We start from the raw sequence: 27003 nt of genomic DNA on the forward strand, positions 1-27003 counted from the left end.
CTTAAAAACCTTTTGCAAGGAAGTGTTGGCAAAATAATTAAATTATAGTCTTATCTGTTTTCTAAGACTACAGTTAGAAGGCAAGTTTTAAAAAAATTATTTGGTCCTAAAAAGAAGGTACAGCCCAGTTTAGGCACCAGTGTTCAGGGATGTCATACAAAACAACCATAGTCTATTCCATGATTTGGATAGCTCATAAATTCCATACCTCTACACTTCCTAACGAAATCACAGTTATACATCTAGTGTTAAGGCTGCATTTCACAGGAGAGGCATGAAGAAAGCAGCCAGGCATGCAAGTAACCACAACGCAACTACCCTGGAAAAAGGGTATGAATCCTTATGAATCCTCCAGAGCTTATCTGAGACTGTGGGTGGCAGCACTGAATAGGGATAACAAAGAATTTTGGTTTTGCTCTTTGGCCAGTTTACTACCAAAAATCCTTCCACTGCTGAAGCATAGAGAAATTACTTCCAAGAGGGAGAGCCAATATACTAATCATTTTCAGTGTGCCCCCAAGAATGAAACACAAGCAAAAGTTTTCCAATGGTGGATCTGCTTGTGATCTGGGCACTCCAACTGGGGGCTCATTTGGGACTCACCCAGCTGAGACTATATGAGCTCTTGGAGCGAGGATGTAAGAGACTACAGGTGTGACATGCATATAGAAATGAACCAAGTTTTTGGAGACATCCTGCCTTTCAATTCAGTATGTCAGCTATAAAAAAGAAAGTAAAAGGCCACACCAAAAGAAAAAGTTGAGCGCCAAAATGTAGCAAACAATCTGGAATACTCGGAGAAGAAGTGTGAAGAGAAATGAAAAAAGAAATTCAGCACTGAGAGAAAATGAGGAAAAAAATCACTGAGAAATGAGGAAGTAGGTGGAGGAGGAAAGAAAATCACATTAGTCCCAAACGAAATTTATAAAGCAAGGAGTCTTGAGATTTGGGGTTAAAAAATACAGCAAGGAACATGTGGACAACATTTGAAGATCAAGACAGAAGAAGATCAAGTTAGAATATTTTTTCCTCCAAAACTAAGAAAGACTAAATTTTGCAAAGAAAAAAAAMCCCTTAACTCATGAAAAAAACATCRATTTAAGTCATAGTACAGTTTTCAATGGAAATAAAATCTAAGGAAACTGTTAGATTGGCAGGAGAAGTAGAAGATAATGTCAGATATGAAGTAAATGTGAAGATATTTTCTTCARAAATCATGTGATGAGAGGGGGCGATAAGGTTTCCTTGTATCAGATGAACGTTTGTCAGCAGAGTCTCCCACTCTTGTCCTTTGGGAAAAGCTATCAAAAGTGATTTAGAGGAAATTTAAGGAATTTCCAAGGCTTCTTAACGTTTTTCTCCTGAAGAAGTAAAAGAATTTGTCCTGGTCCTGACACCAAATTCTCAATGACTCTCTTTGACTCACTATGGATTTGGCCCACTATGTTCATGTGAACTTAACAACAACAGGGACAAGAATGATACCATTTTTTTGTTCATTTGCTTTTAATAGTCATATTCTACTAATATAAGCTTAGCCACAGCATCTTGGAAAATTCATAGCTTGGGACAATTGATGTTCACCTTTAAAAAGTGTCTCTAGAAGTTTTTTTTAATACAGTTTCTAAAAAGATTTTAGTCAAATCTAAAAATCTTTCAAATCTAAAAATCTTTTTAGATTTGATAGAGATTTTTTTAGAAAAAAAAGGAAGGAGTAGAGAAAGCATAGGAAAAAGTCAATAACAAAACAATAGTAATTAAAGTGAAAAATATAAAATAAAATAAAGAATTTTGGAGGAAGAGTCAGATCAGATTTTTGTAGCAAGACACGATGGAAAAGAATGAATGTTTTCTCAGTGAGTTAATCCAAAAAGAAAAAAAGCTTTCTAATAACACTGATGTGTTGGTATTAGTGAGACCAATTTTGAAACACTATGACCCAATTCACCTTTGGGGAAGTGTACCTTGATTACCTAGTGAATGTCAAAGATGTCAAAATATRTCAAGCATGATAATACATTTGGTAWCAGTATGTAGATACAGTCTGTCAGATCACACAGGCTCTTAAAAATGCATATACTTAAAAAGTGCAGACCACTGTCTGCTTTTGCACCGATACCACCACAGCTGTCAGTACAAACACATGAGCTCGCACTTAGCTTAGAATAAGGMCGTGTCTCCTATTGCTGCAAGGTAAGGATGCTTCAGCCTTGGACTTCCCTTCCTCTAGCACTATGCTAGGGCACAGAGGAACAATCTACAGTCGTGCCTGTTAAATTATCTGAATATATTGCATAGCCCATAAAAATGAAGATATTTTTATTCAGACACCTGTTATAACAAGCATAATTAGTATAGACTAATTATTAGACTAATTAATATAGACTTATTACTAAGACTAAGCAAACAGCCCAAAGTGGTGCACCTATTCAAGGGGGTTTATCTGCAGTTAGCTCTAGTCTAGAAGTGCAAGGGCACAGTAAGTCAAGTTTATAAAACTAAAGCTGATTACATTGGGTTGCATCAGAAAATGTGACTTTGGTAATAACTGAGTTATAATGCACTGTTGCTCAAATAGGGGCACGATTTTAGTCATGCAGTCTCACTTCCTACCAGCTTAAGAAACCAACTGATTGGGAGCCCTGCAGAGCTGGCTCAGCAAGCAAAATTCAATTGAAATTCTAACATTTCCGGTTTGACCTGCTCTGGTGATGTCTTCAACAAATGACCTCTTGGATCACCCCAAAGAATATGGTATTTTGGTGCAAGAGAAGCAAAAAAAGAGGAAAAAAAAGATCTTGTAATATTTCTATCACTTTTTCTTGACTTTAAAAAAATCTATGCATCATAAACAATAGCATTACAGATTTTACTATAAATAATTTAAAAAGAAAAACAGTATATAAAGTGATAGTTCTTTTTCCAGGTTTTTTGTAGCCACTTTGTGGAATATACAYATGAATTTAATTTATTTCTACAGGAGCTACTCACAAGATTTGGTCTAAAATCTCCCAGAAGCAATGCATAAGACTAGTGCCACCAGATGAATTCTAACCTGGATCTATCCTAGAACTGGAATTTCAGACCTGGATTCACACTGAGTTTTCTCAGAGCTTTTACAGTAAATAATTAAAAAAAAAAAAGAATTTTCTTATTCTAATGATAGAGAATGGCTCTCTTTTCCTGGATTGTCTTTCAGAAAGCATAACAGAAGCAGCTGAACAAGAAGGTGTTTGTATAATAATATTTCTTTTATTTACATGATAATAAGATTCTTATATTTCTTTCTTTTCTGCTGTTTTCCCAATCACACACCTGGTACAGAATTCTAATTCTTGCAACAGGACTAAACAAGCACATTGGACAGCTTCAGCGCAGCGTCCCCTGTCAATCCATATGTCATTTCTCCCTTCCCCTAGGGCTTCCTATCCAATGCCTGGTTCTCATTGCTYTCAGCTAGACAGGTGAGCTCTTCTACCTCCTTTATGCTTCTGGCAGCTCTTCTGGTACCTTCCAGATCAATCTCAGCGATAGTTGAAATGATAAGCATTATACAAGGCTATCCACAGACAATAAATGTTAACGTAGTTGTGCGGAATGGATACATTAGGCTGTGCGACTTTAATCCTTGCAGATTGTGTGTAACATGTTAAAAAAGCTTTATAGCATTTCTCAGGAAGTGGCTGCAGAGGACTCGGGCTGTTTCCTACACTGCAGAATAGGAAAGTTTGTAAAGCTTTAGGTAGTCAACACAATAGGGCTTTTTATTGTACGATGAGGATGGGGTTGGCCAGAAACAAACACAGATGCCACAATTGTTTTACCTGTGCAGGCTAAATACTGAAATATCATTATAACAAATGAGGAAGCAAATATTTAAAAAAAAAAAAAAAAAAACAGTTGACAAATTGGTAAAAAAAACAGGCTATAGTGTGGGAATGCATGGTTGGCTTATGGAGGATTAATATTTGTTTGCTTTGCTTCTTAACTAAGATGACCACAGATGCTGTTCATAATCACTTTTTTTTTTTTTTCTTTTTTTGGATCATGTAGACAAATTTGACTGGCAAATGAGCACACTTACTCACGGAGACTTTCAATCATTTTTTCCATTGCATCTTCCCAACAATAAACTTTAACTGACTGTATATTTTCAATTATTTCTGAGGTGATGACAAGTCTCTCGTTGATCTTTCCTGCTCTCTTATCCCTACAAAGTAAAAAGGCAGTAGATTAATTTTCATCTATTTCATTGTGTAGTTTGTATCATACACAACTTAAGAAAACTCCTGTCCTATACTCCCATATTTAGTATATTTATCCTGATAATATTGTGAAACACATAAAAGGAAATATCAGAAACAGTGAGTTTAACTAAGGAGAAGATAAAATCACTAATAAGAATAAATCAAATCACTAACAACAAATTTTCATTCTTCTATGAAATTTTATCACTATTTACTATCACTGTTTATTTTATGACTATTTATTTTCACATTAGATTTTTTTTATATATTTAGACAGCTGTTGCTAAGTAAGTAAAGGCTTGTCTCTACTCCTCTGCCACTTTGGAGTCATCTTCTATAACAATGTAATAACAACAAATCTTCATTCAAGTGGTACAATCTTCCTAATGTGTTTCAGGCAAAAACATTGAAATATTCTAAAACAATATATTCACCTGTATTTCATCATCCTTCGTCCCAGCCACGCTTGGAAAAGGACTAAGATTATTAGAAAAGCAAGTCCAGAAAATGCAGAAGCTTGTAACATTTCCCAGAGCAGTCCCATCAGCAGTACCACTTGCAAAGGTGCAATCCACACAAAATGGGCCAGCGCAAGACCCTGCAGAAGCCCATAAGAGAAAATAATAATAACATAAATTAAAGACATGTTCTGAGAACTACATGAAAAGGAAGAAATCATTAAAGTGGCTTTGAAAAATGTAATGAAAAATTGTACAAATTTTTAGCAATAGTAAAAGAAGTTTATAAAGGAGGATTTGTGATTCGAAGCACATAGCATTCGGGGTGTTGATAATGATGACAGAACAGCAACACACACACACATTCCACACCTAAGCTTTGATTTTTTGCAAGGCAAAGTTCACTCTATAATCATCTCTTCACTATGTACGCACATGAAGAAAAAACAGCTCTGTAAAAGTAAACACAATATGCCATTGACTCTCATATTTTCAATCACTGCAAGTGGAGAAAAAGTCACAAAAAATCTTATCAGAATGATTTAATTTTATATAGGAAGTAAATATTATTATGGTGAAGATATGACTATCATACGAATGCAACTACTACAAAATTGATTGCTGCCATATTCCTTCACTTTATTCTATAATYAGATGGATTTTGGACTGACTCCTGTGATCAGCCTGAGGAACAGCACCTGCARAGAACTTCGCATTACTGCAGCTCCTGCCAGCCCCTGACCTAGCTTGCTCAGTGCTAGCTCACATCACTGCATACAGCAACACAGTATTTAAAATAAATATACTCTATAACTTCAATCATATACCTTCAGTCTCTCTGACATCAGGTTTGATGTCATGGGGAGCATATTTCATTCTACTAATAGGACAATCAAGCATACATTCTGCATAGAAGTTAATGGAGTCTCTAGCCCCCAAAACTATTAGCAGGGACTTACCCCAGCTTTAATGAAAGTGAAATTGCAAATGAGATTTTCAAAGTTTCATCTGAGATGCATTGGAAATGATTCCTAATCAGGTCCTACATTAACATATTTTCAGGCATTTATGAGAGTGGGTAATACTAACAAGAAAATGCTGAACGCCATCCAGCTCTGCATCAGGCTGGTTCACCTTATGAAAGGATAAGGATAGTAAAGRTAAGAGATTGAGACTGAATTAGCTGAGTTCTGACCATGTTGAAAGTACTTGTGTAATCCAAAGAAGTTTCCCAGATGATTTGCACTGGATTGTAGAACAAGCACATTTTTAATGGTATACCTAGTTTTTATGTTTGTYTTAGTAATCAGCATAGGAGATAAACTATGAAGCAAGTACCAGAATGAGCATTTCCATTACCGCAGGCCAACGCCTGCTCTTAAGACAGGAATGTACTTTCATTTTATATATACAGTGACCACAGTCACTGCAGTCCACAAATTATTCTTCTTCCTTAATATTTTTTATGAGTGGCGTGATTTTTTTTGTATATGATAGCTTAACAAATGGATTAAACAATCAGAAACATACCTCATCAAATTTGTTCAGATTGTTGGAAAGAAGACTGACCAATTGTCCAGTACTTATTTTATCTAAGACTCTGCTTGACAGTTTCAAGGTCTGTAAAAGAAAACAAAACCAAAGGGAGTTAGCCTTGTAACTCAATCCTATAAAATCAAATAAACACAAATAAAAATACTAGGCAATGGGACAATACTGTAAATAACAATTTACTTATCAGCTTTCTCCTATAAAGAAACAATCTCATTAAACTTGTTATTTATGTCACTTGAGTTTAATATAGTCATTAAATTGCTTTACAAATATTGATTTATTGACACAGCCCCTGCTTTCTGTTGCATATTTTATGTACATATATATGCAAATTCAAGTTTTAATTAAGCATGCATGCTGTGTGTGCTGTGGATCCTCAAAAATCCCCTACTGTGCCTCGCTTGACAAAGATTTTCTGAAAGATGTTTCCGTAACGAGCTTTATATTAGAATAACTAACACATCTACTTAAATTAGCYGCTGTTTTTGGTAAAATGAAATGCCATTTTAAATATTTGGATTTGTGAATATTCAAAGCATTATTATCTGTTGATGCTAATACAGATAACTAACCCATGTTAATGGGTTCTCACACTTGATCATTCAAACCTGATCCCTYCTATATTGTATTTTTTGTTTAGATCTTTGCCTCTAATCCTCTTTGAAAACCTTCTTTGGCCACCAGCATGCATTTCTTTTCTTTTTCAACACAGGGACATAACAGGAGCACAGCAGTAGCATAATTAAGACCTCACAGGACATATCCACAAAGTCTGAACTCACACAGAGACTGACTTCAGTCAATTCTGCTGTACAGCAGCAATTAATTATTTAAACTTAGAAAATGAAGAACTGTGGGAAACTAATGCCAGCCGTATTACTGGATTGTGTACCCTGATTAACAAAACCACTGATCTTAAAAAAAAAATAGACCTAAAAACTATGTAGGCTATGGACTACATATGTTTGGCTTTAAGTGTAAATGGAACATTTACCTTCTTATAAATCAAGCTGAACATAGCTATTCTCATTTGCATTCCTATATGGTGAAGACCAAATATAGCAGGGTGTATGAGCAGTGTTCTCACAAGGAAGAGAAGGCACAAGCCTATGCCCAAGTAGTAGGCTATGGATCTTTCATGGGAGTTATCCGGATCATAGGAAGCTATTATCCTTCCTAGTAAAAGGGGCTGCACAGATTTGGTGAYTTCCTGCAAATGGAAACAAAAGGTAATTATTTTTTTTAAAATGGTTAACATTTTCATTTCAAATCCTAGCMAGGAATACGTCCACTATCACAACTTACATGAGGATGCTGAGTCTGTTCACTGTGCAAACCAGAGAAAGATGCAATAATCCAATGGTAGAAGACAGCTCACCACTTTCTTAATGTGTGAKCCTCTTGCAGCTTCACCAAAGCAGATCTAGTTCATAAGTTTTGTTTGGTTGCCTTCTATAAAAATGGCAACTGGAATGAGTTTCCACACTTATTTTTCAGAATGTAATGAATCAGCCACATAACAGGATTGAATCATGTCCATGAAAAATGAATGATGAGAGAGGCATAAATGGTAGGAGAGGCAAGCATAAAAAAGATCCATTGAGAAACGAGACCCTCCTGCCCTCCCAGTCCCAGCATTTCCCCTTCCAGAATGGACAACATGGTACAAAATCAGAGTAGGAGAGGAAAAAGAGATCGAAAAGGAAAAAGAAAACCCTGAAAAATTTCAAGACACCAAAATGACCAAATGACCTRTTTGTAGCTCTGTCTTTATCTTAGCTGGCTATTACATTTGTTTTCAGTCTCTTTTTCTGTTCTAATTAAACACAACAAGAGTTACTTCATTGTTGCTTTCTATTTACCTTTCTTCATATCCTGATTGTCCTTATTTTCATTCCTATARTCTTATCCAATACCATCTCTGACTTTTTCTCTTTATCCTCCTCCAATCCTTCCCAAAGAACTGCAAAAATTACCAGCGTACTAAGGTCTGACTATTTCATCTTCTGTGCAAATTTCTGAAGGGCACGAAGTATGCATGTGCTCCTTTCCTTGATTCATTGTTATAGTCAGCATAAAAATATTTACTGCTAAGAATTTGTATGTGTCTCCTCATCCTTCTTTCTGCTGTGTCTGTTCAATCTCAGCAGAAAGTGTCAGAGACTTCAAAAATAACAAGCAACTATTAAATTTGCTTACATATAGATGTGTTAAGTTCTGTCAAATATTTATTAGTACTAGTTTCACGCACAAAATCACACAGACTACAATACAGAGAGACAGAGACAAGGGAATTGGTGAAGGTCAGCTAAAATTCATGTTTTTTAGTAAAAAAAAAAAATGTTGAGTGAATCATCTTTAATTTCCTTTCTCCTTTAGGTTTCTTTTGGTCTCTCACACAGCAGCAGTCCAAACTATCTCTGCAGCTTGTGCTACATTGTTTTTTGGCTGTCACTGTTATTTGAGTTGATATTTATCCACTTTGCCATAGAAGGGATGAAAATTTACATCTTGACTAGAATACCTGTTTTATGCACTATTTTTCSTAGATTAAAAACAATTGTGCACCAACACAGATTCTATAAACCTGGAATCTACTCTGACAAAGACTYCAGTGTTATTAGTAGGCAAAGGGAGGAGTGTTTATTAAAACACACATAACCTAAGGCAGCTGTGCTTAGACCATACGTATCCAAAAGCAGCAAATTAAAACTCCACAAAACTTACAAAATACAAAACACTCACCTCTCAAGGACAGAGCATTGCTTTCATATTCTCAGAGATCTCAAGATAAGCTTTTGTATATATGCTTAAAATAGTAAGGGGTTTTTTTTCTGTATTTACACTTATTCTACCCAAAATGTTGTGCTCTGCAACTGTGTTTGTTGTGAATATAAAGGCATTTCATACTAGCTTGCTTGAAAAAGGTGATTTACAAAGTCTATAAGTAGAATAATGATTGGCAAAGTGTCAGATTGGTATCTCCTAGTGCAAGAATCCTCTCTTTTACAATGATGCTTTATTAGGCCATCTCTTAAAGAAATCATTATCCAGGTAATATACGAATGAAAGTAAATGGCTATAGAATATCCAGTTATCATAAATGAAAGTAACAGAAACGGATACAATATATTAAGTGATAAAACAACCTGCTTAAGAAGATTGGGATTTATGTCTCTTAACAGGAATCTAGTTTTCAGTAGTCTGCTTTTCCCTTCCCCTGCTCTTGCTCTCTCCTCTGCACTCACTGTAAACCAATGAGAAACTCAGAAATGTTCCYCTCCCCAGAAATCCTCATCAAAAGGTGCAAGTTCGTATGATCTGAAGAGAAATAATGATACCATGCTGCATGGATCTTTGAGCTGACCTGGTATGGCTGTTATTAGGCAAWAAGAACTTACAAATTATATATATTCTGGATATGCTGAATCACTGTGAATTGTGAAAACAATAAAGTGCATTTCTGTTCTGGCATGCATCCAAAGAGTGCTTTGGTATTTCATGTCTCTCCTCCAACACATATGTGTGACCTGTATGTGAGAACTTCAGGAAATCCTCATTAGCTTCTCTTGGAATATTATACTGACATTATTTCCAAGTTAATGTTACCGGCCACCTTGCCTGAATAGAAACGTACATTTCACAATGAGGAGTAAAAGAGAAAAAGGTGAATGAAATCAGACCAATCTTCACAGCAAGGTCCTCAGTTTGGTAGCCAGTAACTCATCAAAAAGTAAGATTTTTATTTCGCTACCATACTATTTTTCTTTAAATTGCAAAAGAGATGGCTGCTGGCAAGGTGAAACATGGAAGCTGTTTAGAGCAGCTGGGGAGCAGACAGACTAAAGTGAACCACTTCAGTGCCCCTAACACAATTTATGAGGGAGAATCGCAGTGCTCTAGGGGGCCAGAGTGCAAATGTCCACCCTTCAATAACATCATTACCTACCGTGCATGAGGTGAAAGAGAGAAACATAAAACCTACTAGACCTAATGAGRGCAAAGCTGTGATACTAGTTGCAACAACAACTACACAAACAGCAGGGATGTAAGCAGAGTTTAAAGCACGCTCAGAGAAAGGTACTATGAAAATGGCTCAGAGATCAAGCAAGAGAAGAGCTGACAGGCAAGAGAAAGTTCAAAAGAGTGCACGACTTGGTTCCACCTCTGCCAATAAGGCACAACATCCTGTCCCAATTAAAATTAATGGCAAAGCTCCCATTAATTTCCGTGTGAGCAGGGACTGAAAAGAACACCAGTAGCTTTAGCAGCAAGATCTTCCTCTTGCAGCTTTCAATAAAATGAGGTGTTTTATTATCTCGCAAKGAAATCAAGAATTTATGCCAAGATTTAATCATTTCATGTTGACCGTGAAAGACAGAGATTTTGCTACCTGCGAGTCCACTTCACACATCGGTCACTTTTTCACAGAAGTGAAAAAAAAWATATATCTATATATATGTATATATGAAACTCATGAATTCTGCTCTATTGTTACTGTTCTCATCCGAATTTGTACTCGTAAAGAAATAGGTAAAGGTAAAGAAAAGGTAAAGAAAAAGTCTGCCGAGAGACTTCAGCTTTGCACACCTCCACACATTTACTTATCTATGCTGTGGGAAATGAAGTCATCCCCCAAACTGTCTGCAAAACTCCTTAGACACTACTGAACTTTTAACAAGAATACATAATTAGTATTTTAACAAGAATACATAATAGTTTCAGTGGCCAGAATTTGCAGGAATACCTAATTAAAGCACACAATAGGCTAAAGTTGCGGATCCGCTGTTTTTATTTTTAATATAACACTGAAATGAGCAAACGGTCACTGACTACATTTGTTACCCACATGAGGAAATAGGTTGAAAAATTCAAGGTAGTAATGAGAYGGCAAAAGCACAAAAAAGGCAGAAATGTGTAGGACTTCTTAAAGGAAGGATCCTGTCAGAGTGTCACCAAACAAGGTGAATGTGTACAGACAGAAGCGCTCAGCTTCGCAGCAAGAGGAAATCAAAGAGAGTGAATGGTAACAACGGTGACGTAGGCAGCTGGAATTTACCCAAATTTCCAATGGCAGTTCCATGTAAAGGAAAAAGGAGAGAGAGCAGATTACTGGCAATACCTGGGAGCAGAAAAAGAAATTTCTGCTGAAAACAATCTGAAAGTTTCTAAGACAAGGTCATATATCTAAAGGAAAGCTCATTTTCCTAGATACAGTGCATGAGAATGAAATGGTATTTTCAGGAGGAAAATGAGTTTGTATCTTCCCCAAAAGTATTWAGCAGATGTTTCTAAAACTGAAATCCTATACAGAGATGCTACAAAAATAAAATACTTTTGTGCTTTTGATTTATTTTGGAGGAATGCAAAGAACTCTGATTATGTTTTTCTGCTTTTGCTACAACTTTTATTCAAAGGAGAGATGCATGAAGAATAAAAAATGAAATGCATATATTCTGGTATCTCGTATGCTAGAAAGCTGAACTGAATTTATACTTAAATAYTCATTCAAACATTCCAAAACTGATCATTTCAGCTGTGGGGGAGCAATTATGATCGCCCGTCCTGATAGCCTGCTTAGCACAGGCCACTGAATCACAGAAGGGCTCCTGCAAAACTCAGCAACTCCCAGGTAAGCTAGGGCATATATCTRAAAAACACAAGTCCTTTATTTAAAGAAGTCGTCCGACTTATGGATTTATCTCCACATCTGTCCCGTGTTCCACTGAAATCCTACTTTGCACTGCTCCAGGATGCCTTTCTCAGGAGCAGGCACTCAACACAGTGCTGCTGTGCAAAGCAGAGCCCACACTGCCCAAGCCTTCCCAGTGGCATGAGTGCATAGGCAAGTTGGCATAGGCATGAACCTTGAGAGCTGGCACTGCAGTCCTGCACAGTATATACAGTAACAGTATATAAAACAGCATTAGCAAGTGGGTATAGATAGTGGGGACATGGTGTTGCCAACAGAGGAGTCAGAAGACTCTGGATTGAAGTAATAGATTGATTTGCCTTTTCAGAAATGAAGTGCCTTCAGAATTTCTAGAAGGTGCCCAAAACCCTCCACAGTTTGTCCTTTGAGTGCCTGTATTTATGAATGGGGCATGTACTGCCGTGGCAATATAGATCTGTCAAACAGTGCATTCGAAAAGCAGTCATCTTACAGCATGGCATCTCTTGTGTTCCCCCTYCTATTTTTCCCCACACTTATCTTTCATCAGAATAAGTCTCGGTATTCTCCTCTACCATAACAGATCATTGCCTYTCAGAGCACACCGCCTTTAAGCTGACTTCTTTCTAGGCTGCTCCCCATCACTGCTCAATTCCTTCCCTTATTTTCCACCTTCATCACTATCATTCTTTTGGATTACAGTAGGGCCCGGAGCGTCCACTAAAAACTCTTGTTCCACAGTTTTATATAAGATATGAAGAGTCCTTGTCCTAGATGGTTAACTGCCAATCCCAGAGAAAAAGAGAAATCATTGAATCATCAGTGTCAATCAGAGCTACTTTGTCTTCCACCAGCTGAACAGCAATCCAAGATTTGAAACAGCAAAATCATTCTGAGTGAGGAGAGGCAGAGGGAGGCCCTTTGACTGTCTCTGCTCTCCTGTCTCTCTGTAAGATGCCTGTGTGTGGGCAAATAAGCACAACACAGCTCTTCAAACCAGATCTTTGGCAGTGGCAATTCCAGACCGAGGCCAGTGCAGAGGCTTCTCACTAGTGACAAGGGCCAAGCAAGCCACAGTTACTCCAACTGGGAAGGCACAAAGGTGGCGTGAGAGCTATTTTCTTCCGTAAATTTCTTCTGCTAAGCCACAAGTTTGATTCCCATATTTCTAATCAGAAATTGTATGCAAATGTGTGTGAGTATGTATGTCCACGGGAAAGAAAAAGACAGATAAAAACGTCAAAAAAAAAGATCATACTAGGCTTTATTCTTAAAATAAAAGCCTTGGTGCTGAAAGGCCATTTACGTACAAATTCAGTTTAAAAATAGGAAAGAGGAGAGTTTGCTTTCTTTTTAAAGCAGCAACTTTGATTCTTTTTAACAGGAACACATAAAAAAAAAGGTTGCAAAGATTAATACGTATTTTCCACATTTCCACATCTCATATGCATCACAATTAATTAAATTCTCTATACTTCATGTCATTTTTAAAATACAGAATTCATTTTACTTTTAATCTCAGAGCTGTCATTTGTGAACTACTTCTGAGGGACAGTCTTAATGAGATTGCAAAAAATAAAGGCTTTCTTTTTTAACATTGAAGTAGCATGACAAACAAAAGTACATCTTACACTTTATACATGCTAGAAAGAATATCAATGGTGCATTTCAAGGGAAACAACTTCCCTTTCCTTTAGAACATTTTACTTTGTGACTCTCTTGATTATTACTGATATTCAGTGCCACAGAAACATCAGGGCTACAGAGACCTATTCAAATCTCTGCTRTGTTTTCCTCAGGAAAGGCGTAACAAGACAAAGAAGCAATTTTCCCCCATAATTTTTAGGGRGAAAATAATCCAAACTGAAGTTATAATCAGTTATAATTAATTTCTGAATGAAGCTACCAGTGACCTAAAACAGAACACCCACATCAATGGTAGTGTAAATTAATTCTATTAACASGAATATTTAATAAGAACTTCATCCCAGAAGACCCTAAACAAATTTACCTACTTTGTAAACTCCAAGAGCTGCCACATCATTAGATGCAGCAATGCAAACAAGCAGAACTCTATGGCAGCTTATTGCAGGTGAGATGTTCCAGCATAAGACTAGCAAAAGCCAGGCTCAGAATTCAGTGCTTCATCTGAAATTAGTCTCTGATTTGAGACATTGTCCAAAGCCTCAAAAGTCTCCAGTGTTAAATTGTTGCCTTTTAATGCTGGAAAGTTTGCATGTAGCTAAGKACTTGTGTTTTAGCTTTGCAGATGTTCTTATTTATTTATTTTTAAACTACGTTATACAAACTTATTAAAACTTCAGAATATATAACGACACACTATGATTTCACTTATCTTAGCATAAAACTAGAAGGACTCCAGAACAAATTCAGAATCTTTCTTCATCTAAATATTGGGAGATCTAACAAACTTGAAATTTCCTTTCCACATAGAATTTTTTGGCATATTTACAAGCATAATGGCAAATCTCTAYACTACTTTTCCCTGGTCCCCGGAAGAGAGATCAGTATATTGGGAATGAAGGTTTGTATTTTTACGGCATTGTTATTCTTCTGCAACCCTTCTTTGGGATACCTGGCAGAAAGTTAGAGGAAAAGAGAAGCTCTCTCTCTAGGAAGCAAAATGAACTTCAGCAAATATTATGGGCTATTTAACTCCCCTCCCCTCCCTTTCACCCAATGTGTGGCCTTACTTGAAAGCACAGCTAAACTGGATCTCATTCAACACTAATGCCAGAGGAAATAATCCTTTTCTGTAGCAACCTAGGATAAAAATCTGGCCAAGGAATCTGTGTGACGTCTGAAAATGCTGACTGAATATATCTGGCCATTCTGGGCCATTTGGGCTATTAGATCATCTATTTCTGATACCACAGCACTTTGACCAATGAAACATGCACTTTAATATCTCACTTTTACTATTAAATTACAGAAATCTGAAAATTACATGAATATTTAATGTATATATCAGTTAGCAGTAATTTTCAGTTTTACAGACTGGATATCTACACCACCTGGTGAGAGATCATTAATAATAAACTATTTTCACAGCTCATAACCCCAGTGATAGGATTTTCAAACAGGTGGCATTTGGTAAGTCAGGGTAATCCTAACATGTTGAAAAGCTGATAAACATAATCAGTTCAGATTCTAACATGAAGATCCTGATCTTATACTTTGGAGCACTAAAGACTCAAGCACATTCCATATGGTTACTTATGCAGAAACGTTAACACTAATGTAGATGGCAATGTAGTAGTTCACTATATTAAACTTCATTATTGCATACATAAACCTGAACAAAGCATTTCACTGTGAAGCTGACTCCTTTTCGCATTGGCAAAATCAAACGAATTATATGAATTTTCAGTATCACTTATTTCACTGTAAGGGTAGAAAATTCTGGAGAAATGTGTTTAAAAAGTAATATAAGAACATAATACATTAATTCAGCTGCTATGCAAAAAGATCCCATGCTCTATCTTTACTGGGGGGAACACATGGTAGCACTTAAGGAATATGTACTGCTTAATGATAGTAGTACATAATCAGAAAATACTTTATCTAAAATGGTCCCTGAGTATCTCTCTGTATTTATCAACTTCATAAGTCATAAACAGAGTACTCTGGATCCACAGAATTCCGTATCCCTTTAGAAATCCCTAAGACTTGGATCCATTCACGCAGCATTAAAAGTTTATGGAAAACATGAATAAATCTTACCCCTAAATATAATATTATTCCATAGAACACAAATTTCCAGAAGAAGCATCGTCTAAGAGCATTAATAAGCTTGGGTTTTTTCTTTGAAGTTGCCAGCTCTCTGTCCCACTCTCTGAAAAGAAACCGAAAAAAAACAAGACCATTAAGTTGTGTGAGCAAATACATGGGACTACGGCTCTGACATAGTTCAGTTCACCCAAGTATATCCAAGGAGATTTAGCTAAGGTCACTAATAAAACAAAGCTTTGCAAAGACCCCAAAGACCTGGCCTTCGTTGACTTGATAGATCAATAAAAGTTCAAACTTAATTCAGCCACATATTTGGCAGATTTAAGTACTCAGCCATACATCACCCTGCAGGGAGCTAATTCATGGAAAGGTCACACTGTATGTTTTAAAGAAACCTGCTGTACTTAAGACCAATGCACAAATAATGGGCAAATAAATGTTCTGGAGCTCTTCCAGTCTGCAGCAGAAAGAACACACCAGAAAAGCATCAAAAATGTGACTTTTCTACTAGGGAGCTTTTTTTTTTCTTTTTTTTTTTTTTTTAGTTAAGACTAATTTTTTATCCTACAGTAGATTTCTAGCCCAAAGTATGCTATGTATACATGTTATATATATATATTTTTAGTCAGCAGCGAACAAACAAATTAAAGTACTCCTAAGAATTTACTCAGGTACCACTTTTCTTCATTTATTCAACAGAATATTAAATAACCAGAGTATTTCACCTRTAAATTCTTGTCTGTGTCAAAAAGCATGAAGTTGTACCAAAGTTCSACCACTTTTGCAAATGCATGTCACACTCCAGTTTAATTGGACTGGCACARCAGTGGAGATCCAGCTGTCCCCGAATGCAAGGGGAAAGCTTCACTAGAGGCTACAGGCGAGGGATGGGATTGAGGCACTTGTGCCTGTGACAGCTACAAGTGCAGCCCAGTGGCTGAATTGTCTCCCCAAGCAACTTGTTATTTAAGAGGGTAGAGAAAAGGAACACACACGCACATAAAAGCAGGACAGGATATTTGGATATTTTGGGAAGAAAGAATAGCTGGATAGGGAATTAGCACTGAAACTGTGTGTTTCAATAGTCAATGGAGACACAGGTACCTCAAAAAGTAATTTAGATCATATCTAAATAGACAGACAAATCTCTATCATGGATCTCAATCAGCTCCAAAGGACAACTGAACAAGGAGACATCTCCATGCTGAATGAGGAGATACTTGAGCCAGTCAGCACGCCATAGCTTGCAGGCAATGCTATTTAGATATTTTATCCAACAGCTTAGTAAGAAAAGCTGCAATATGTTTCCCGGAACAGACAAAGTTGTTATTTCATTAAWCTGAAATAATGCCAAGAAAGCACACTTCTTTCATACCTTTCTAATTTTTCAGAAAGATTATCAGCAGAGTCCGCAGAAGGGATTTGGTAAATATCTGACAGCTCCAATCGTTGTCTGTAACCCTTTTTCAAAATTGGTTTTGTCCATCTAAGAAGAAACAAAACAAAACACATAAATAAAGATCGCTCATTTCTGGACTTAATTATGGGATTGCATTGTCCAGCCTGGAATATCTCCTCCATAGCAACCATATGTGTGTTTATATTCATATATACACAAAACAAACACCACTGTGAAGCAGGCATGAAACTGCATTAAATTTGCTAAACTATAATGGTAAGCAAAACATTAGAAGAATATTTGCAAAATTGTTGCACTTGATGAGTTTTGGGATTTGATCATGAGCCAAACGAGTTATTTAAGCAGCTGAAGAACAGCGGATTGAGACTTCTGTACTTCATGTCTAAGTATGAGCCATAGCCATATAATGAATAGGAAATCGTAAGTGAAGTAAATTTCATGTATAAATTGCACCATATAAGCTGAAAATTTTTATATACAATCTTATTGTACCTTTCTTTGACAGCTTATATTGCAGTATGCATGAAATAATACACAAGATCTTTGCAAGACTCAGCATGAGATCTCACCGCATCCACCATAACTAAAATTTGGAATTTGGAATTTCTTTCTTCACATGAAAAGCTCATAAATATAGTGTCAATTTAAAAGGTATCCTAACTAAAACAAAGAAGGAGATAACTCTTGAATGGCTACTCCATCTTCTTTATAAGCCATTAATAATGTTATTGAACAATTCGATCCTTCAAATGCCTACTAATACCCAGTATATACATACTTTTGCAGCAGGTTCTGTTTGGGACGGTTTTTGAAAAGAGCAACAACCAAAAAAAAAACATAAACAAGTAATGAAAAGAACTAGTCGTGCATCTTGAAGCTATCTGAACACCTGTTTTATTGACAAATACTTAAAAATATGTTTCCTTAAAAATAATGAAATACCTCTGAAAGAAACAGTTTGCGGTTGATTGTTGTCATGTTTCCATATGTAAATATAGATTATAAAAACTCATGATTTACAATTTTGATAAAAGTTCTGATTCACAAAAGCTCCATCATTTCATATTGTTATTATTAGTTTAGATCGTTTCTACAGACAACAGTAACAAAACTGCAAAACAAATACAAAAACGTTTCYCACGGTTACTTAGAAAATACACACTGCTTATCTGAGTTCTTTTTTAACATAGTTTAACACCTCAGATAAAATATATATCATACACACAGAGTAAGCCACATTCTCAACTGCAGTCTCTGATGGTGCAAAGAGGTTGGATGCTAAAGGCAAAGGAAAGCAATTAGACGTTACGTCAGTGCAAAGAGACCTTGGCTCAACAGTCAAATCCTATTTGTGTGTAACTATTTGTGTACATACTAACATTCTAAAACTCATTTTAACCAAATTATGAATCTTATAAAAACACTATAATCCCAGTAATTCAGTTAAAAAAAAACACACAAAGATATTTCCCAAGCGGTCAGTTATATCATGTACACTGCAAAGACAGAGTATTTCAACAAATTAGAAAATTATCTTTCATTCTGCAATCATGGTGCAGTTTCAGATAAATTGGGCTTAGCTCARTCTTTGTCAGCAGTTTACCTGAGAAAGAGGACACCATTCACACTATGTTACAGCAAGGTCAACTATCAGAATTATTGAGAGTTATTGAGCTATTATATCACTTTGGAAAGTAATTGGTCCATAAACTTTGCTAGTACTGGAAATAAGGGCCAATGTCTTCAGAGACATAAGAAAATACGCAAAAAAAATCTTGGATTTAAAATAATCCCATTCAGTGAAAATCTTGGGTGGTAACTGCAAACGATAAGTCACATACAGGATGGTGAAAGGACCTGTCACTGTTGACTTTGTGCATGTCTTGTGCAAACATGGCTAATCCTTGTATTTCAGGAACAGAAACTCTCATTGATTGGCTTACAGAAACTCAGTATATTCAGACATTCTGGCAATGCTAAAATGAACATAAGTTGTGGGACACTAAATCACTGCTGCAGCTAATGCAAGTAAGCTACTACTTTGTAAGTGATCTCTTTAATTCCCAATACCATAATTAAGTAGGGTAACTGACTTYGATGAATAACCTATGGCTCAGTGCCTTAATAATGCTTTGAGGCTGTAATAAGTAATGTCCAGTTTGTCTCACAAAATAAAAGAAATTCTTTACAGTTTCACACCTTATACACTTTAGGAAAACATTTTGCCCTGCACTGTTTCTCTCCACATGTTTGATATTATTTATACTTTTGATTAATGTCTCACTCTGCATTTTGCCACTGCCTGAAGTAAAAGAAAGAAAGAAAGAAAGAAAGAAAGAAAGAAAGAAAGAAAGAAAGAAAGAAAGAAAGAAAGAAAGAAAGAAAGAAAGAAAGAAAGAAAGAAANAAAGAAAGAAAGAAAGAAAGAAAGAAAGAAAGAAAGAAAGAAAGAAAGAAAGAAAGAAAGAAAGAAAGAAAGAAAGAAAGAAAGAAAGAAAGAAAGAAGGAAAGAAAGAAGGAAAGAAAGAAATTATATTTAGAAAGAGTGACTATTTTATCATTTAAGGATTAGTTGAGTAGGAAATTCAGCAGATTTATTGAGCTTGTAAGAATGCCTCTAGTTCTACTTGGTGTTGATCTGGGTTTATTTACCAGTGTCACTTAAAACACCCTCCTCCCACAAGTTGGCAAGTTTGATTTAGATTTAGTGCAGCCTTTGTCCCCATATCTCTACTCATCACAGCAGCTACAACTAAGGAAGATAATTCCTGTAGCCAGCTGAAGGAATGGATGGTACTGTCACCTTCTCCCAAGATTTCCTAGTCTGTAACCAGGCTTCTCCTGGAGGCTACTGATAGAGGTTGCCCAAAGGATGTTCGTGCCCGAGGTGCCTGGCTTTACCTGGCATTCCCACCCTAATTACATGTGGGCAATTTGTGAACAGTGCCAAGTGGATTAAGGGTCAAGGGAGAACAGTGGGAGGAAGTTGCCTTTAACATAATACTTGCCTTAACACAGGTTTTCTRTAACTGCCTTGGGTATATTGACAGAATCTGTTTCAGGAGATGTATAGTCTCACAAAATATTGTAGACCTAAAATGCATAAATACCTTCTAAAACACACTTTACACCGGACTCTAATAGCAGCCAGATTTACCAACACAATGTGGAGTTTTTTTGCACAGATTGAAATGAAAAATTGCTATAAATCTACTTTAATTAGTAATATAAACTATAGGTATAGGTGTTTCTTTATCACAAGACAATATAGGTGAATCAGAGTTTGTTAATGAATATGGTTCTTGGTGGAGTTTTTTTGTTTATTTTGTGTGTTTTGATAGTTGGAGGTTTTTTCTTTTTTTTTTTCCTTTATTTTATTTTATTTTATTTCATTTGGCTTAATAGAAGTGCTTTTCCAGGATTAATTCCTGGCCATTTCTTCTTAAGGCTACTGAAAATACAAAATGACTTTCAAGATGAAGAAACTAAGAAGGAAGGGAAACAGATTGGCCTTAGAGCATTACTCTAGAAAATGCCACCGGATTACTGGCTGGCATTTAATGAACTCTTCACAGGGAAACCTGTAGTGCTGTCAGAGTTTTGCCACTAACTAGGAATGYTATTATTGGTACATACACACGAAACCCAGCAGGGAACAAGTTTCAAGGGTGTACAGTAGGCAAGAAGAAACGAAGGAAAACAAGTTCCACCTTTATATTAATTACCTAATAGGAAAATATACTTTATTGGCTTTGTATGGGAATATAATGTATGTACATACGTATTTAACTATTCTTTAGGTAGATTTCTTTCTTAGTCATCCACTTTAGAAATATATCTTAGATTTCTTATTACAGCTATTTGTTTCTCCAGCAAGTTCAGCCTCAATCCACTCCAGTGAATTGCTCTGATGGGACAGATGTCGCTGGCTTCCCAAAGAGTATTAACATGTGCTGCTCACTTGTCAATAGGATTTGACTCTCCCTTAAGGCTGCTTTGCGTGCCACAGAAGACAGAGAGGAGCCTCAGCGTTGCTAAGCCAACTGCCCAGATTTTCTTGCTGTGTACAGGAATTCCCCAAACACAGCAGACCCTCACCCAGGCACAAAGTACACAACATCAGCAAAGTAACAGGAGCAGTGGTGCTTGCTTTGCTGCAGGAGAATTGGACTATGTTGACCAAAGACCGCAAGACAAAGTATGYGTAGAAGTTCTCCTGAAGGGACACACCTGCCCAGTCTGCCGCCACTTCAACAAATATCGTGTGCACAACCAGTGAGATCTACTGAGCAAACTTGCCTTCACCTATTCCTTTTTCAAGGTATCATTCCCTGTGGGTAATAATGMCTGAACTTCCTAAGGGCTTGAGCCTGAATCCTGATGGAGATCAAGTAAGGAAAGTATTTCCAGTTTTTCTCTTACTCCTAACAGTTAAGGAAGAAAAAAAAAAGATCAAGTTGTGATCATGATGCTTTGAGGTCCAAGGATTGCAAGGTGCTTGTGGGCCCACTAATTCCTGCTGACTGCAGGTAAATGAATACTGAGATAGCATGCGGATTTGAGGTATTCCTGAAGATGAGACTAGACAGGAATGTAGGCACTGCATGCCAGTCATCCCCCTAGAAATGCCCATCACTCCAGCAGTAGAACAAACTGCAGTTTGCTCCTGACATTATACTGGTGGTGGCAGCTTTCCCTCACTAAAACGGTGTTTCTGCAGAAGGACACTGTACCACCAAGGCTTGTCTCTGAGCAGTTTGCACCGTGGCCGTAACGGTGACCGCAGTTCTGCATGATCCCTGCTAACAGATGGGAAGGTTCAGGGCACCAAGGTGCAGCAGTCACCAGACACCACTGCCCAGATCCTGGGCCCCTCAGCAGAGCAGGGCTGGACCATCCTCTCTTGTTTCTAATAGTAACATGCTGAAGCAGCATGTTATATATTCCAACAGTTACAGTAAACCTTCAGCATTTTTACCCGCTTAAGGCACACAAACAAAAGAATTTTCTGAGCCTAGTATTTATACATAATACAACTAACTAGAGGGTTTCAACAACTGCAAGTAAAAGGAGATCCTGTTCATTTTTTATTTCCACCAGATAACTAAAATGAATAGTTGAAGTTATTTACTGATCATCACTTGTTTGCCAGGAGGAATTATCTGACATAAAAAATCCTGCAGCTTCACTGACTCAGCCACTCTTGGTGACCAGCACCACTTCATGAATAACTACTGCTCTGATGAAATCCCTGGATTGCAACAGCTAAACATAAGGAGAATTGGTGCAGAACAGCTCTTGGAAAAGTCTTGCATTTTTCTGTCCATTTTTTACAAAGTGACATTTATTCAGATTATTATCTAAATAGCACAATCTCTAAGTTTTTTTCTTATTATTGAGATTTTTACTATTTAAGCCCTTTTTTCCTTGAAATTAATAGACTGTTCAAAGTATTTCAGTTTGCAGAATGACTATGAGAACTTTTTCTGAGAAAAAAGAGGCACATTGAGGGTACAAAGATACTTATAAAACGAAACAAATAACGGTAGAACATATCTGTATATTAAAGCCTGTCCATTATTTATATAATAAAATAAACTGTAATATATATTTTAAATATTTCTTTCATGAAGTCATCAAAATGATGATGGTCACCTATAAACAGGATTTTCAACATCATTTCAGAGTATACTTACAGTGAAACTTGCTGCAAGAGAATACTTCATCATCTGCATTTCTCAGTTACTACATTCCATAGTGAGAAACTACAAGAAATCTTTTTTTTTCTTTCTCCTAGTCCTTTGAAAGCATTTTAAAGGAGCAAGGAACACTGAAGAAACTTTGCATCAGCAAATGATTGCAAAACTGTTCTAATCATGACTGAATTGAATTTGAAAAGCTCCCAGATGTGTTACTACAGTGACCCTGACAAATTTCACTCAGTTTAGTATTCTCCTGTTTTATGCATGCATTTATAGATACATTTTATAAGGAATTAGCATACRGGTGCACTTCAAATGCAATCACTCTTTCCAAATCCATAATTTGTTCCAAACTCCAGGACTGCCGTATGATCAAAAACAAAAATCTTCATGAATTGGGGAACAGATTTGTAGCAATTTGAACATGGGAAGGGGAAGAGCGTCGCAAATTATTTAATTTAAATAAACTAAATATCTAAAGGTAAATTACCACTAAGACAATGTGGACAGAGTCYATAACTACAAACTGCTTCTCCTATAACTTCTTTTTTGCCATTTTTCTGTATGCTGGTACTGGAAGCTGACAGTCCTTAGCCTGACCCTTGCAAARGGTAATCATCTCACGGCTTCCCATTCCCAAATGGAGAAATAAAAGCATCCTGTGTTTCAAAGATTAAACTTAAATTCAGCTAACTTGGAAAAACAAGTTAAAACAAAAGATCGACTGAACGCCAACAGAATAAAGGCTCATGTTCTTTATTTTAAAAGTGGAAAAATGTTTATATAATAAACGTATACCTGAACCAAACTCCTTTCCCAGCTTGCTTAAGGAGAAAACTTAGGCTTTTCTTCTAAGGCACAACTTTGCCTATGGAGTCAAAGCATTGATTCTGCAGCAGATCACCCTATGAACTGCCCTTCAGGATCAATTCCTTCTCCTGATAGAAGCACTTTCCCATAGCTGAGACCCAGAAGATTTCTCATTTCAAAAGAAGACTATGTAGTTTCAAAACATTTCTTAAAGGACCTCCATGTTTTCTCCTAATTTGGAAACCTCTTTATATGCAGCCTTGGTTTAGCTGCTTGATGACTGCAAGAACGACCATGGAAATCCTTTTGTTTGGCTGAGTTCTAAGCAAACATCACCTGTGAGATCCTGTTCTCCTGCCTGTGCTTACCATGCCCCTCATGGAAGGGATTTTAATTGCATCTACAAACTTACACTGTAACATTCTGCAAGAGATGTATCCTCAAAATCTTCCTGCATGATGGAATTTAATTAGACCTTTGACTTAGACTTGACAAGAATAACCATGATTGTAGCTCTTGGGATAGACACTTTCCAATCTTAAATCTTGGATTATTATCCACTGTAAAGGCTACTAACACACTATAAAAAATGCCCATGGAATCAAGACTCACTTGCAAATGAGTCGCTCAGCCAGTGGACTGCAGCGTCCCTCACACTCAGCTAAAAAGATTATTTGAGGCCGGGAAAGAGAACTGAAACAACTTCAACAGATATTTTCCACAAACTTATAACTAAGCCTACTTCTGAGATGAGGTAAAGGAGAAGGATATATAGACTTGAGTTCCCTACCCCTTCCAACACACACCTGGTAGAAGAAGGAATTCAATATAAGGCAGAAGGCTAAATTATTGTTGCAGCCAGTGGACAATTGTATAATAGATGACTGGTTATTTTTTATCTGGTTTGGAAAGAAAGAGGTAGCTAGAGCATGGCTGATAGGACTGGGCATCTGAGCATGAAGAATGGTCAGCCTGAACTGGCTGAACTGGGATTTAATAACGAGACACTGAATGGCTCAGTCCTGCCAAGCCAGGTACCAAATTCTGTATGTACCAAGGGAAATGACCTTAGACAGTTAGACAAGAGCATTATAATAGTGTCTTTTGGGAACTTGGGTTTAAATACCTAAATCTGTTTATCAAAATATTAGAATGGTGCAAAACTTCCAGCCAAACTTCCAAGACTCAATTTGTGTCGCAGCCATAAATTAATTATACTGGCATTAATAAAACACTAATAATACCTCTTAATCTCAGTCAGTCTACAATAAAAACCAAATGATTGCGAAGTACTGAGGTCATTTACTGTCAAAGGTATGAATTTGATCTTGTAAAAGTCTAAGAACATACTTTCAACCTACCGCTTTATAAACTCCATCCGTCTCATTTCTTAACCACCGAAACACAATTTCTTAAACAAAAACACTGTTTAAATTCAAGGATGAAAAATCCAKTTTTTTACAACTCAAATTATTGTGACCACTTCTAGCAAATCTAACTTTTTCAACCATTAGCCTGGCTAATATTAAAAATTCAACACAATTCCCCTAAAATCACCTGCTTGTATGCACATGGTAGCTTTTTGCTTTCTAGCATAAAGATTAGGAAAAAAAAAGACCACTTGATTCGTTTCTGATATAATGCTCATAAGTATCTCACACATTTTCACAGAAATAAAGCTCGTGCTTAAATGTGCGCATGTTCTGAAGTGCTTTACTAAATATGATCTGTTTCAGGAACCAAGAAGGTGTAGATTCAGTTGTAATAGTAATAAAATACCTTTACAAAACTTTGATTCAGTTTTATTCATTAACCACAACAGATGGTTCTGGCTGGCAGGCCAGGTCTCTTGTTAGTGATTTTAAAGTCAATTCTTCCTGTCTTCACAAGTTCATCACAAATAATGTACTTATAAGTTGTGTAAAATCATAGTTGCTAATTTTTTTGGCTCATTGATAACTTATCTTCTAATAGTCTTCACTATTGATCCTGATGCTAATTTGATGACACAAAAACTGAGTGAACCCTGAAGGCATGCATTTTAAAACACGCCAATATGTTTCATAGCTATATGTAACTTATTCTTAGAAGATTTTTTTTTAAAGAAAGACTTTCTTATTTTGTACAGACACTCTCTTGTTCTAGTCAGTATTCACTGCAAATATCTTTTATTTATATATTAATTAACATAACATTATCTTATCATAACACAGTACAATATCAAGGATCATGCACAGTATGCAAGATTCAGACCTCATTTAATTGCGATAAAGATTCAGACACAAGGAGGGTTAATGAGCATGCATTGTATCTGGTTTGGGCTACGGGAATTTAAGGGAAAAACCTGAAATTTGTTTATTTTATTGGGATTTTTGTTTGACATCTTCAACATTATGGGTTCTAGGATAGCGTGTTAATTGAAGCTTTAGAAATAAAATCGACTGATTCCACGAGCAACAAGGTAATATATTGCTTTATTTCCTATGGATCTGTATCTTACGCTTGACTGGGGCACTATGTGAAGCTTATTCTGTGGAGAATTTATAAGGGCTAACTCCCACTTATCCACATTCTCTGTGTATAAGAGCATTTGAGTGTAGGTAGAGCTTCCTTCACATTGCAGCATCCCTGGAGGACCCTGACAGGAATCTGCTTAGCTGGTCATTTCATGAAACCCGAGGAACTAGTTATGATTGGGATCCTTCATGGCTACCACATCTGGCTGAAATGACTAAATGAATGACCAAAGCAATCAAAACGGGGGGACAAGTAGAATAAATCGTGAAGAGCCACTTCTTAAGAAGCTAAGAAGAAAAACAATCCAAATCCAATGCAAACTGCTGATAAAGGAAGTTTAGAAGGAGAGTTAAAAGTTAGCTAGTATCTCAGCCAGGAGCCTTGTGCCAATGTCATAGTTTTATATCCCATGTCCTCTCCCCAGTCACCATGACCATGTTTCACTCAAGACTTCCTCCCTCCCTTCARTGCTGCATTAAAGACCCTCGAGTAACAAAAGGGGAAAACAGCCCCCTGGAGAGGCAACAAAACTGATGATATGTGGGCCAGAAACATTAATTGCTCTTTCCAGCTACTTGTTTTATTTTCAACAATATCATGTAAAACATTTCAGACTTCTAAATTCCCTTATGAAATGTGTTATGCAAAGGCATTGGTATTGGCTCCTTCTCCTCTCTGTATTTGAAGTTGTGAGAAAGAAAAGGCACCGGGGACTTTGCTCACAAGTGAACACTCTCAAGGCTTACAGGGAACTATTTCCAGTAGGATCTTGTATTGAGAAAAGAAAAGAAAAGAAAAGAAAAGAAAAGAAAAGAAAAGAAAAGAAAAGAAAAGAAAAGAAAAGAAAAGAAAAGAAAAGAAAAGAAAAGAAA

The 27003-nt window shown here is 36.6% G+C and overlaps 1 protein-coding gene across 1 annotated transcript in view; it reads right to left on the minus strand.

Annotated features, from left to right (window-relative positions):
* CFTR (cystic fibrosis transmembrane conductance regulator) overlaps positions 1 to 27003 on the minus strand; it is an 87757-nt gene that overhangs the window by 60270 nt on the left and 484 nt on the right. The window contains exons 2-7 of the mRNA XM_026033226.1: positions 17059 to 17169; positions 15675 to 15786; positions 7254 to 7469; positions 6236 to 6325; positions 4682 to 4845; positions 4085 to 4210 (exon numbers count right to left, since the gene is read on the minus strand). Of these exons, the coding sequence (XP_025889011.1) occupies positions 4085 to 4210; positions 4682 to 4845; positions 6236 to 6325; positions 7254 to 7469; positions 15675 to 15786; positions 17059 to 17169 (819 nt within the window). The remainder of the gene's footprint in view (positions 1 to 4084; positions 4211 to 4681; positions 4846 to 6235; positions 6326 to 7253; positions 7470 to 15674; positions 15787 to 17058; positions 17170 to 27003) is intronic.

The sequence above is a fragment of the Nothoprocta perdicaria genome, unplaced genomic scaffold (genome assembly GCF_003342845.1).
Source record: "Nothoprocta perdicaria isolate Ctin4 unplaced genomic scaffold, notPer1 scaffold_125, whole genome shotgun sequence".
In the NCBI taxonomy this organism is placed as follows: domain Eukaryota; kingdom Metazoa; phylum Chordata; class Aves; order Tinamiformes; family Tinamidae; genus Nothoprocta; species Nothoprocta perdicaria.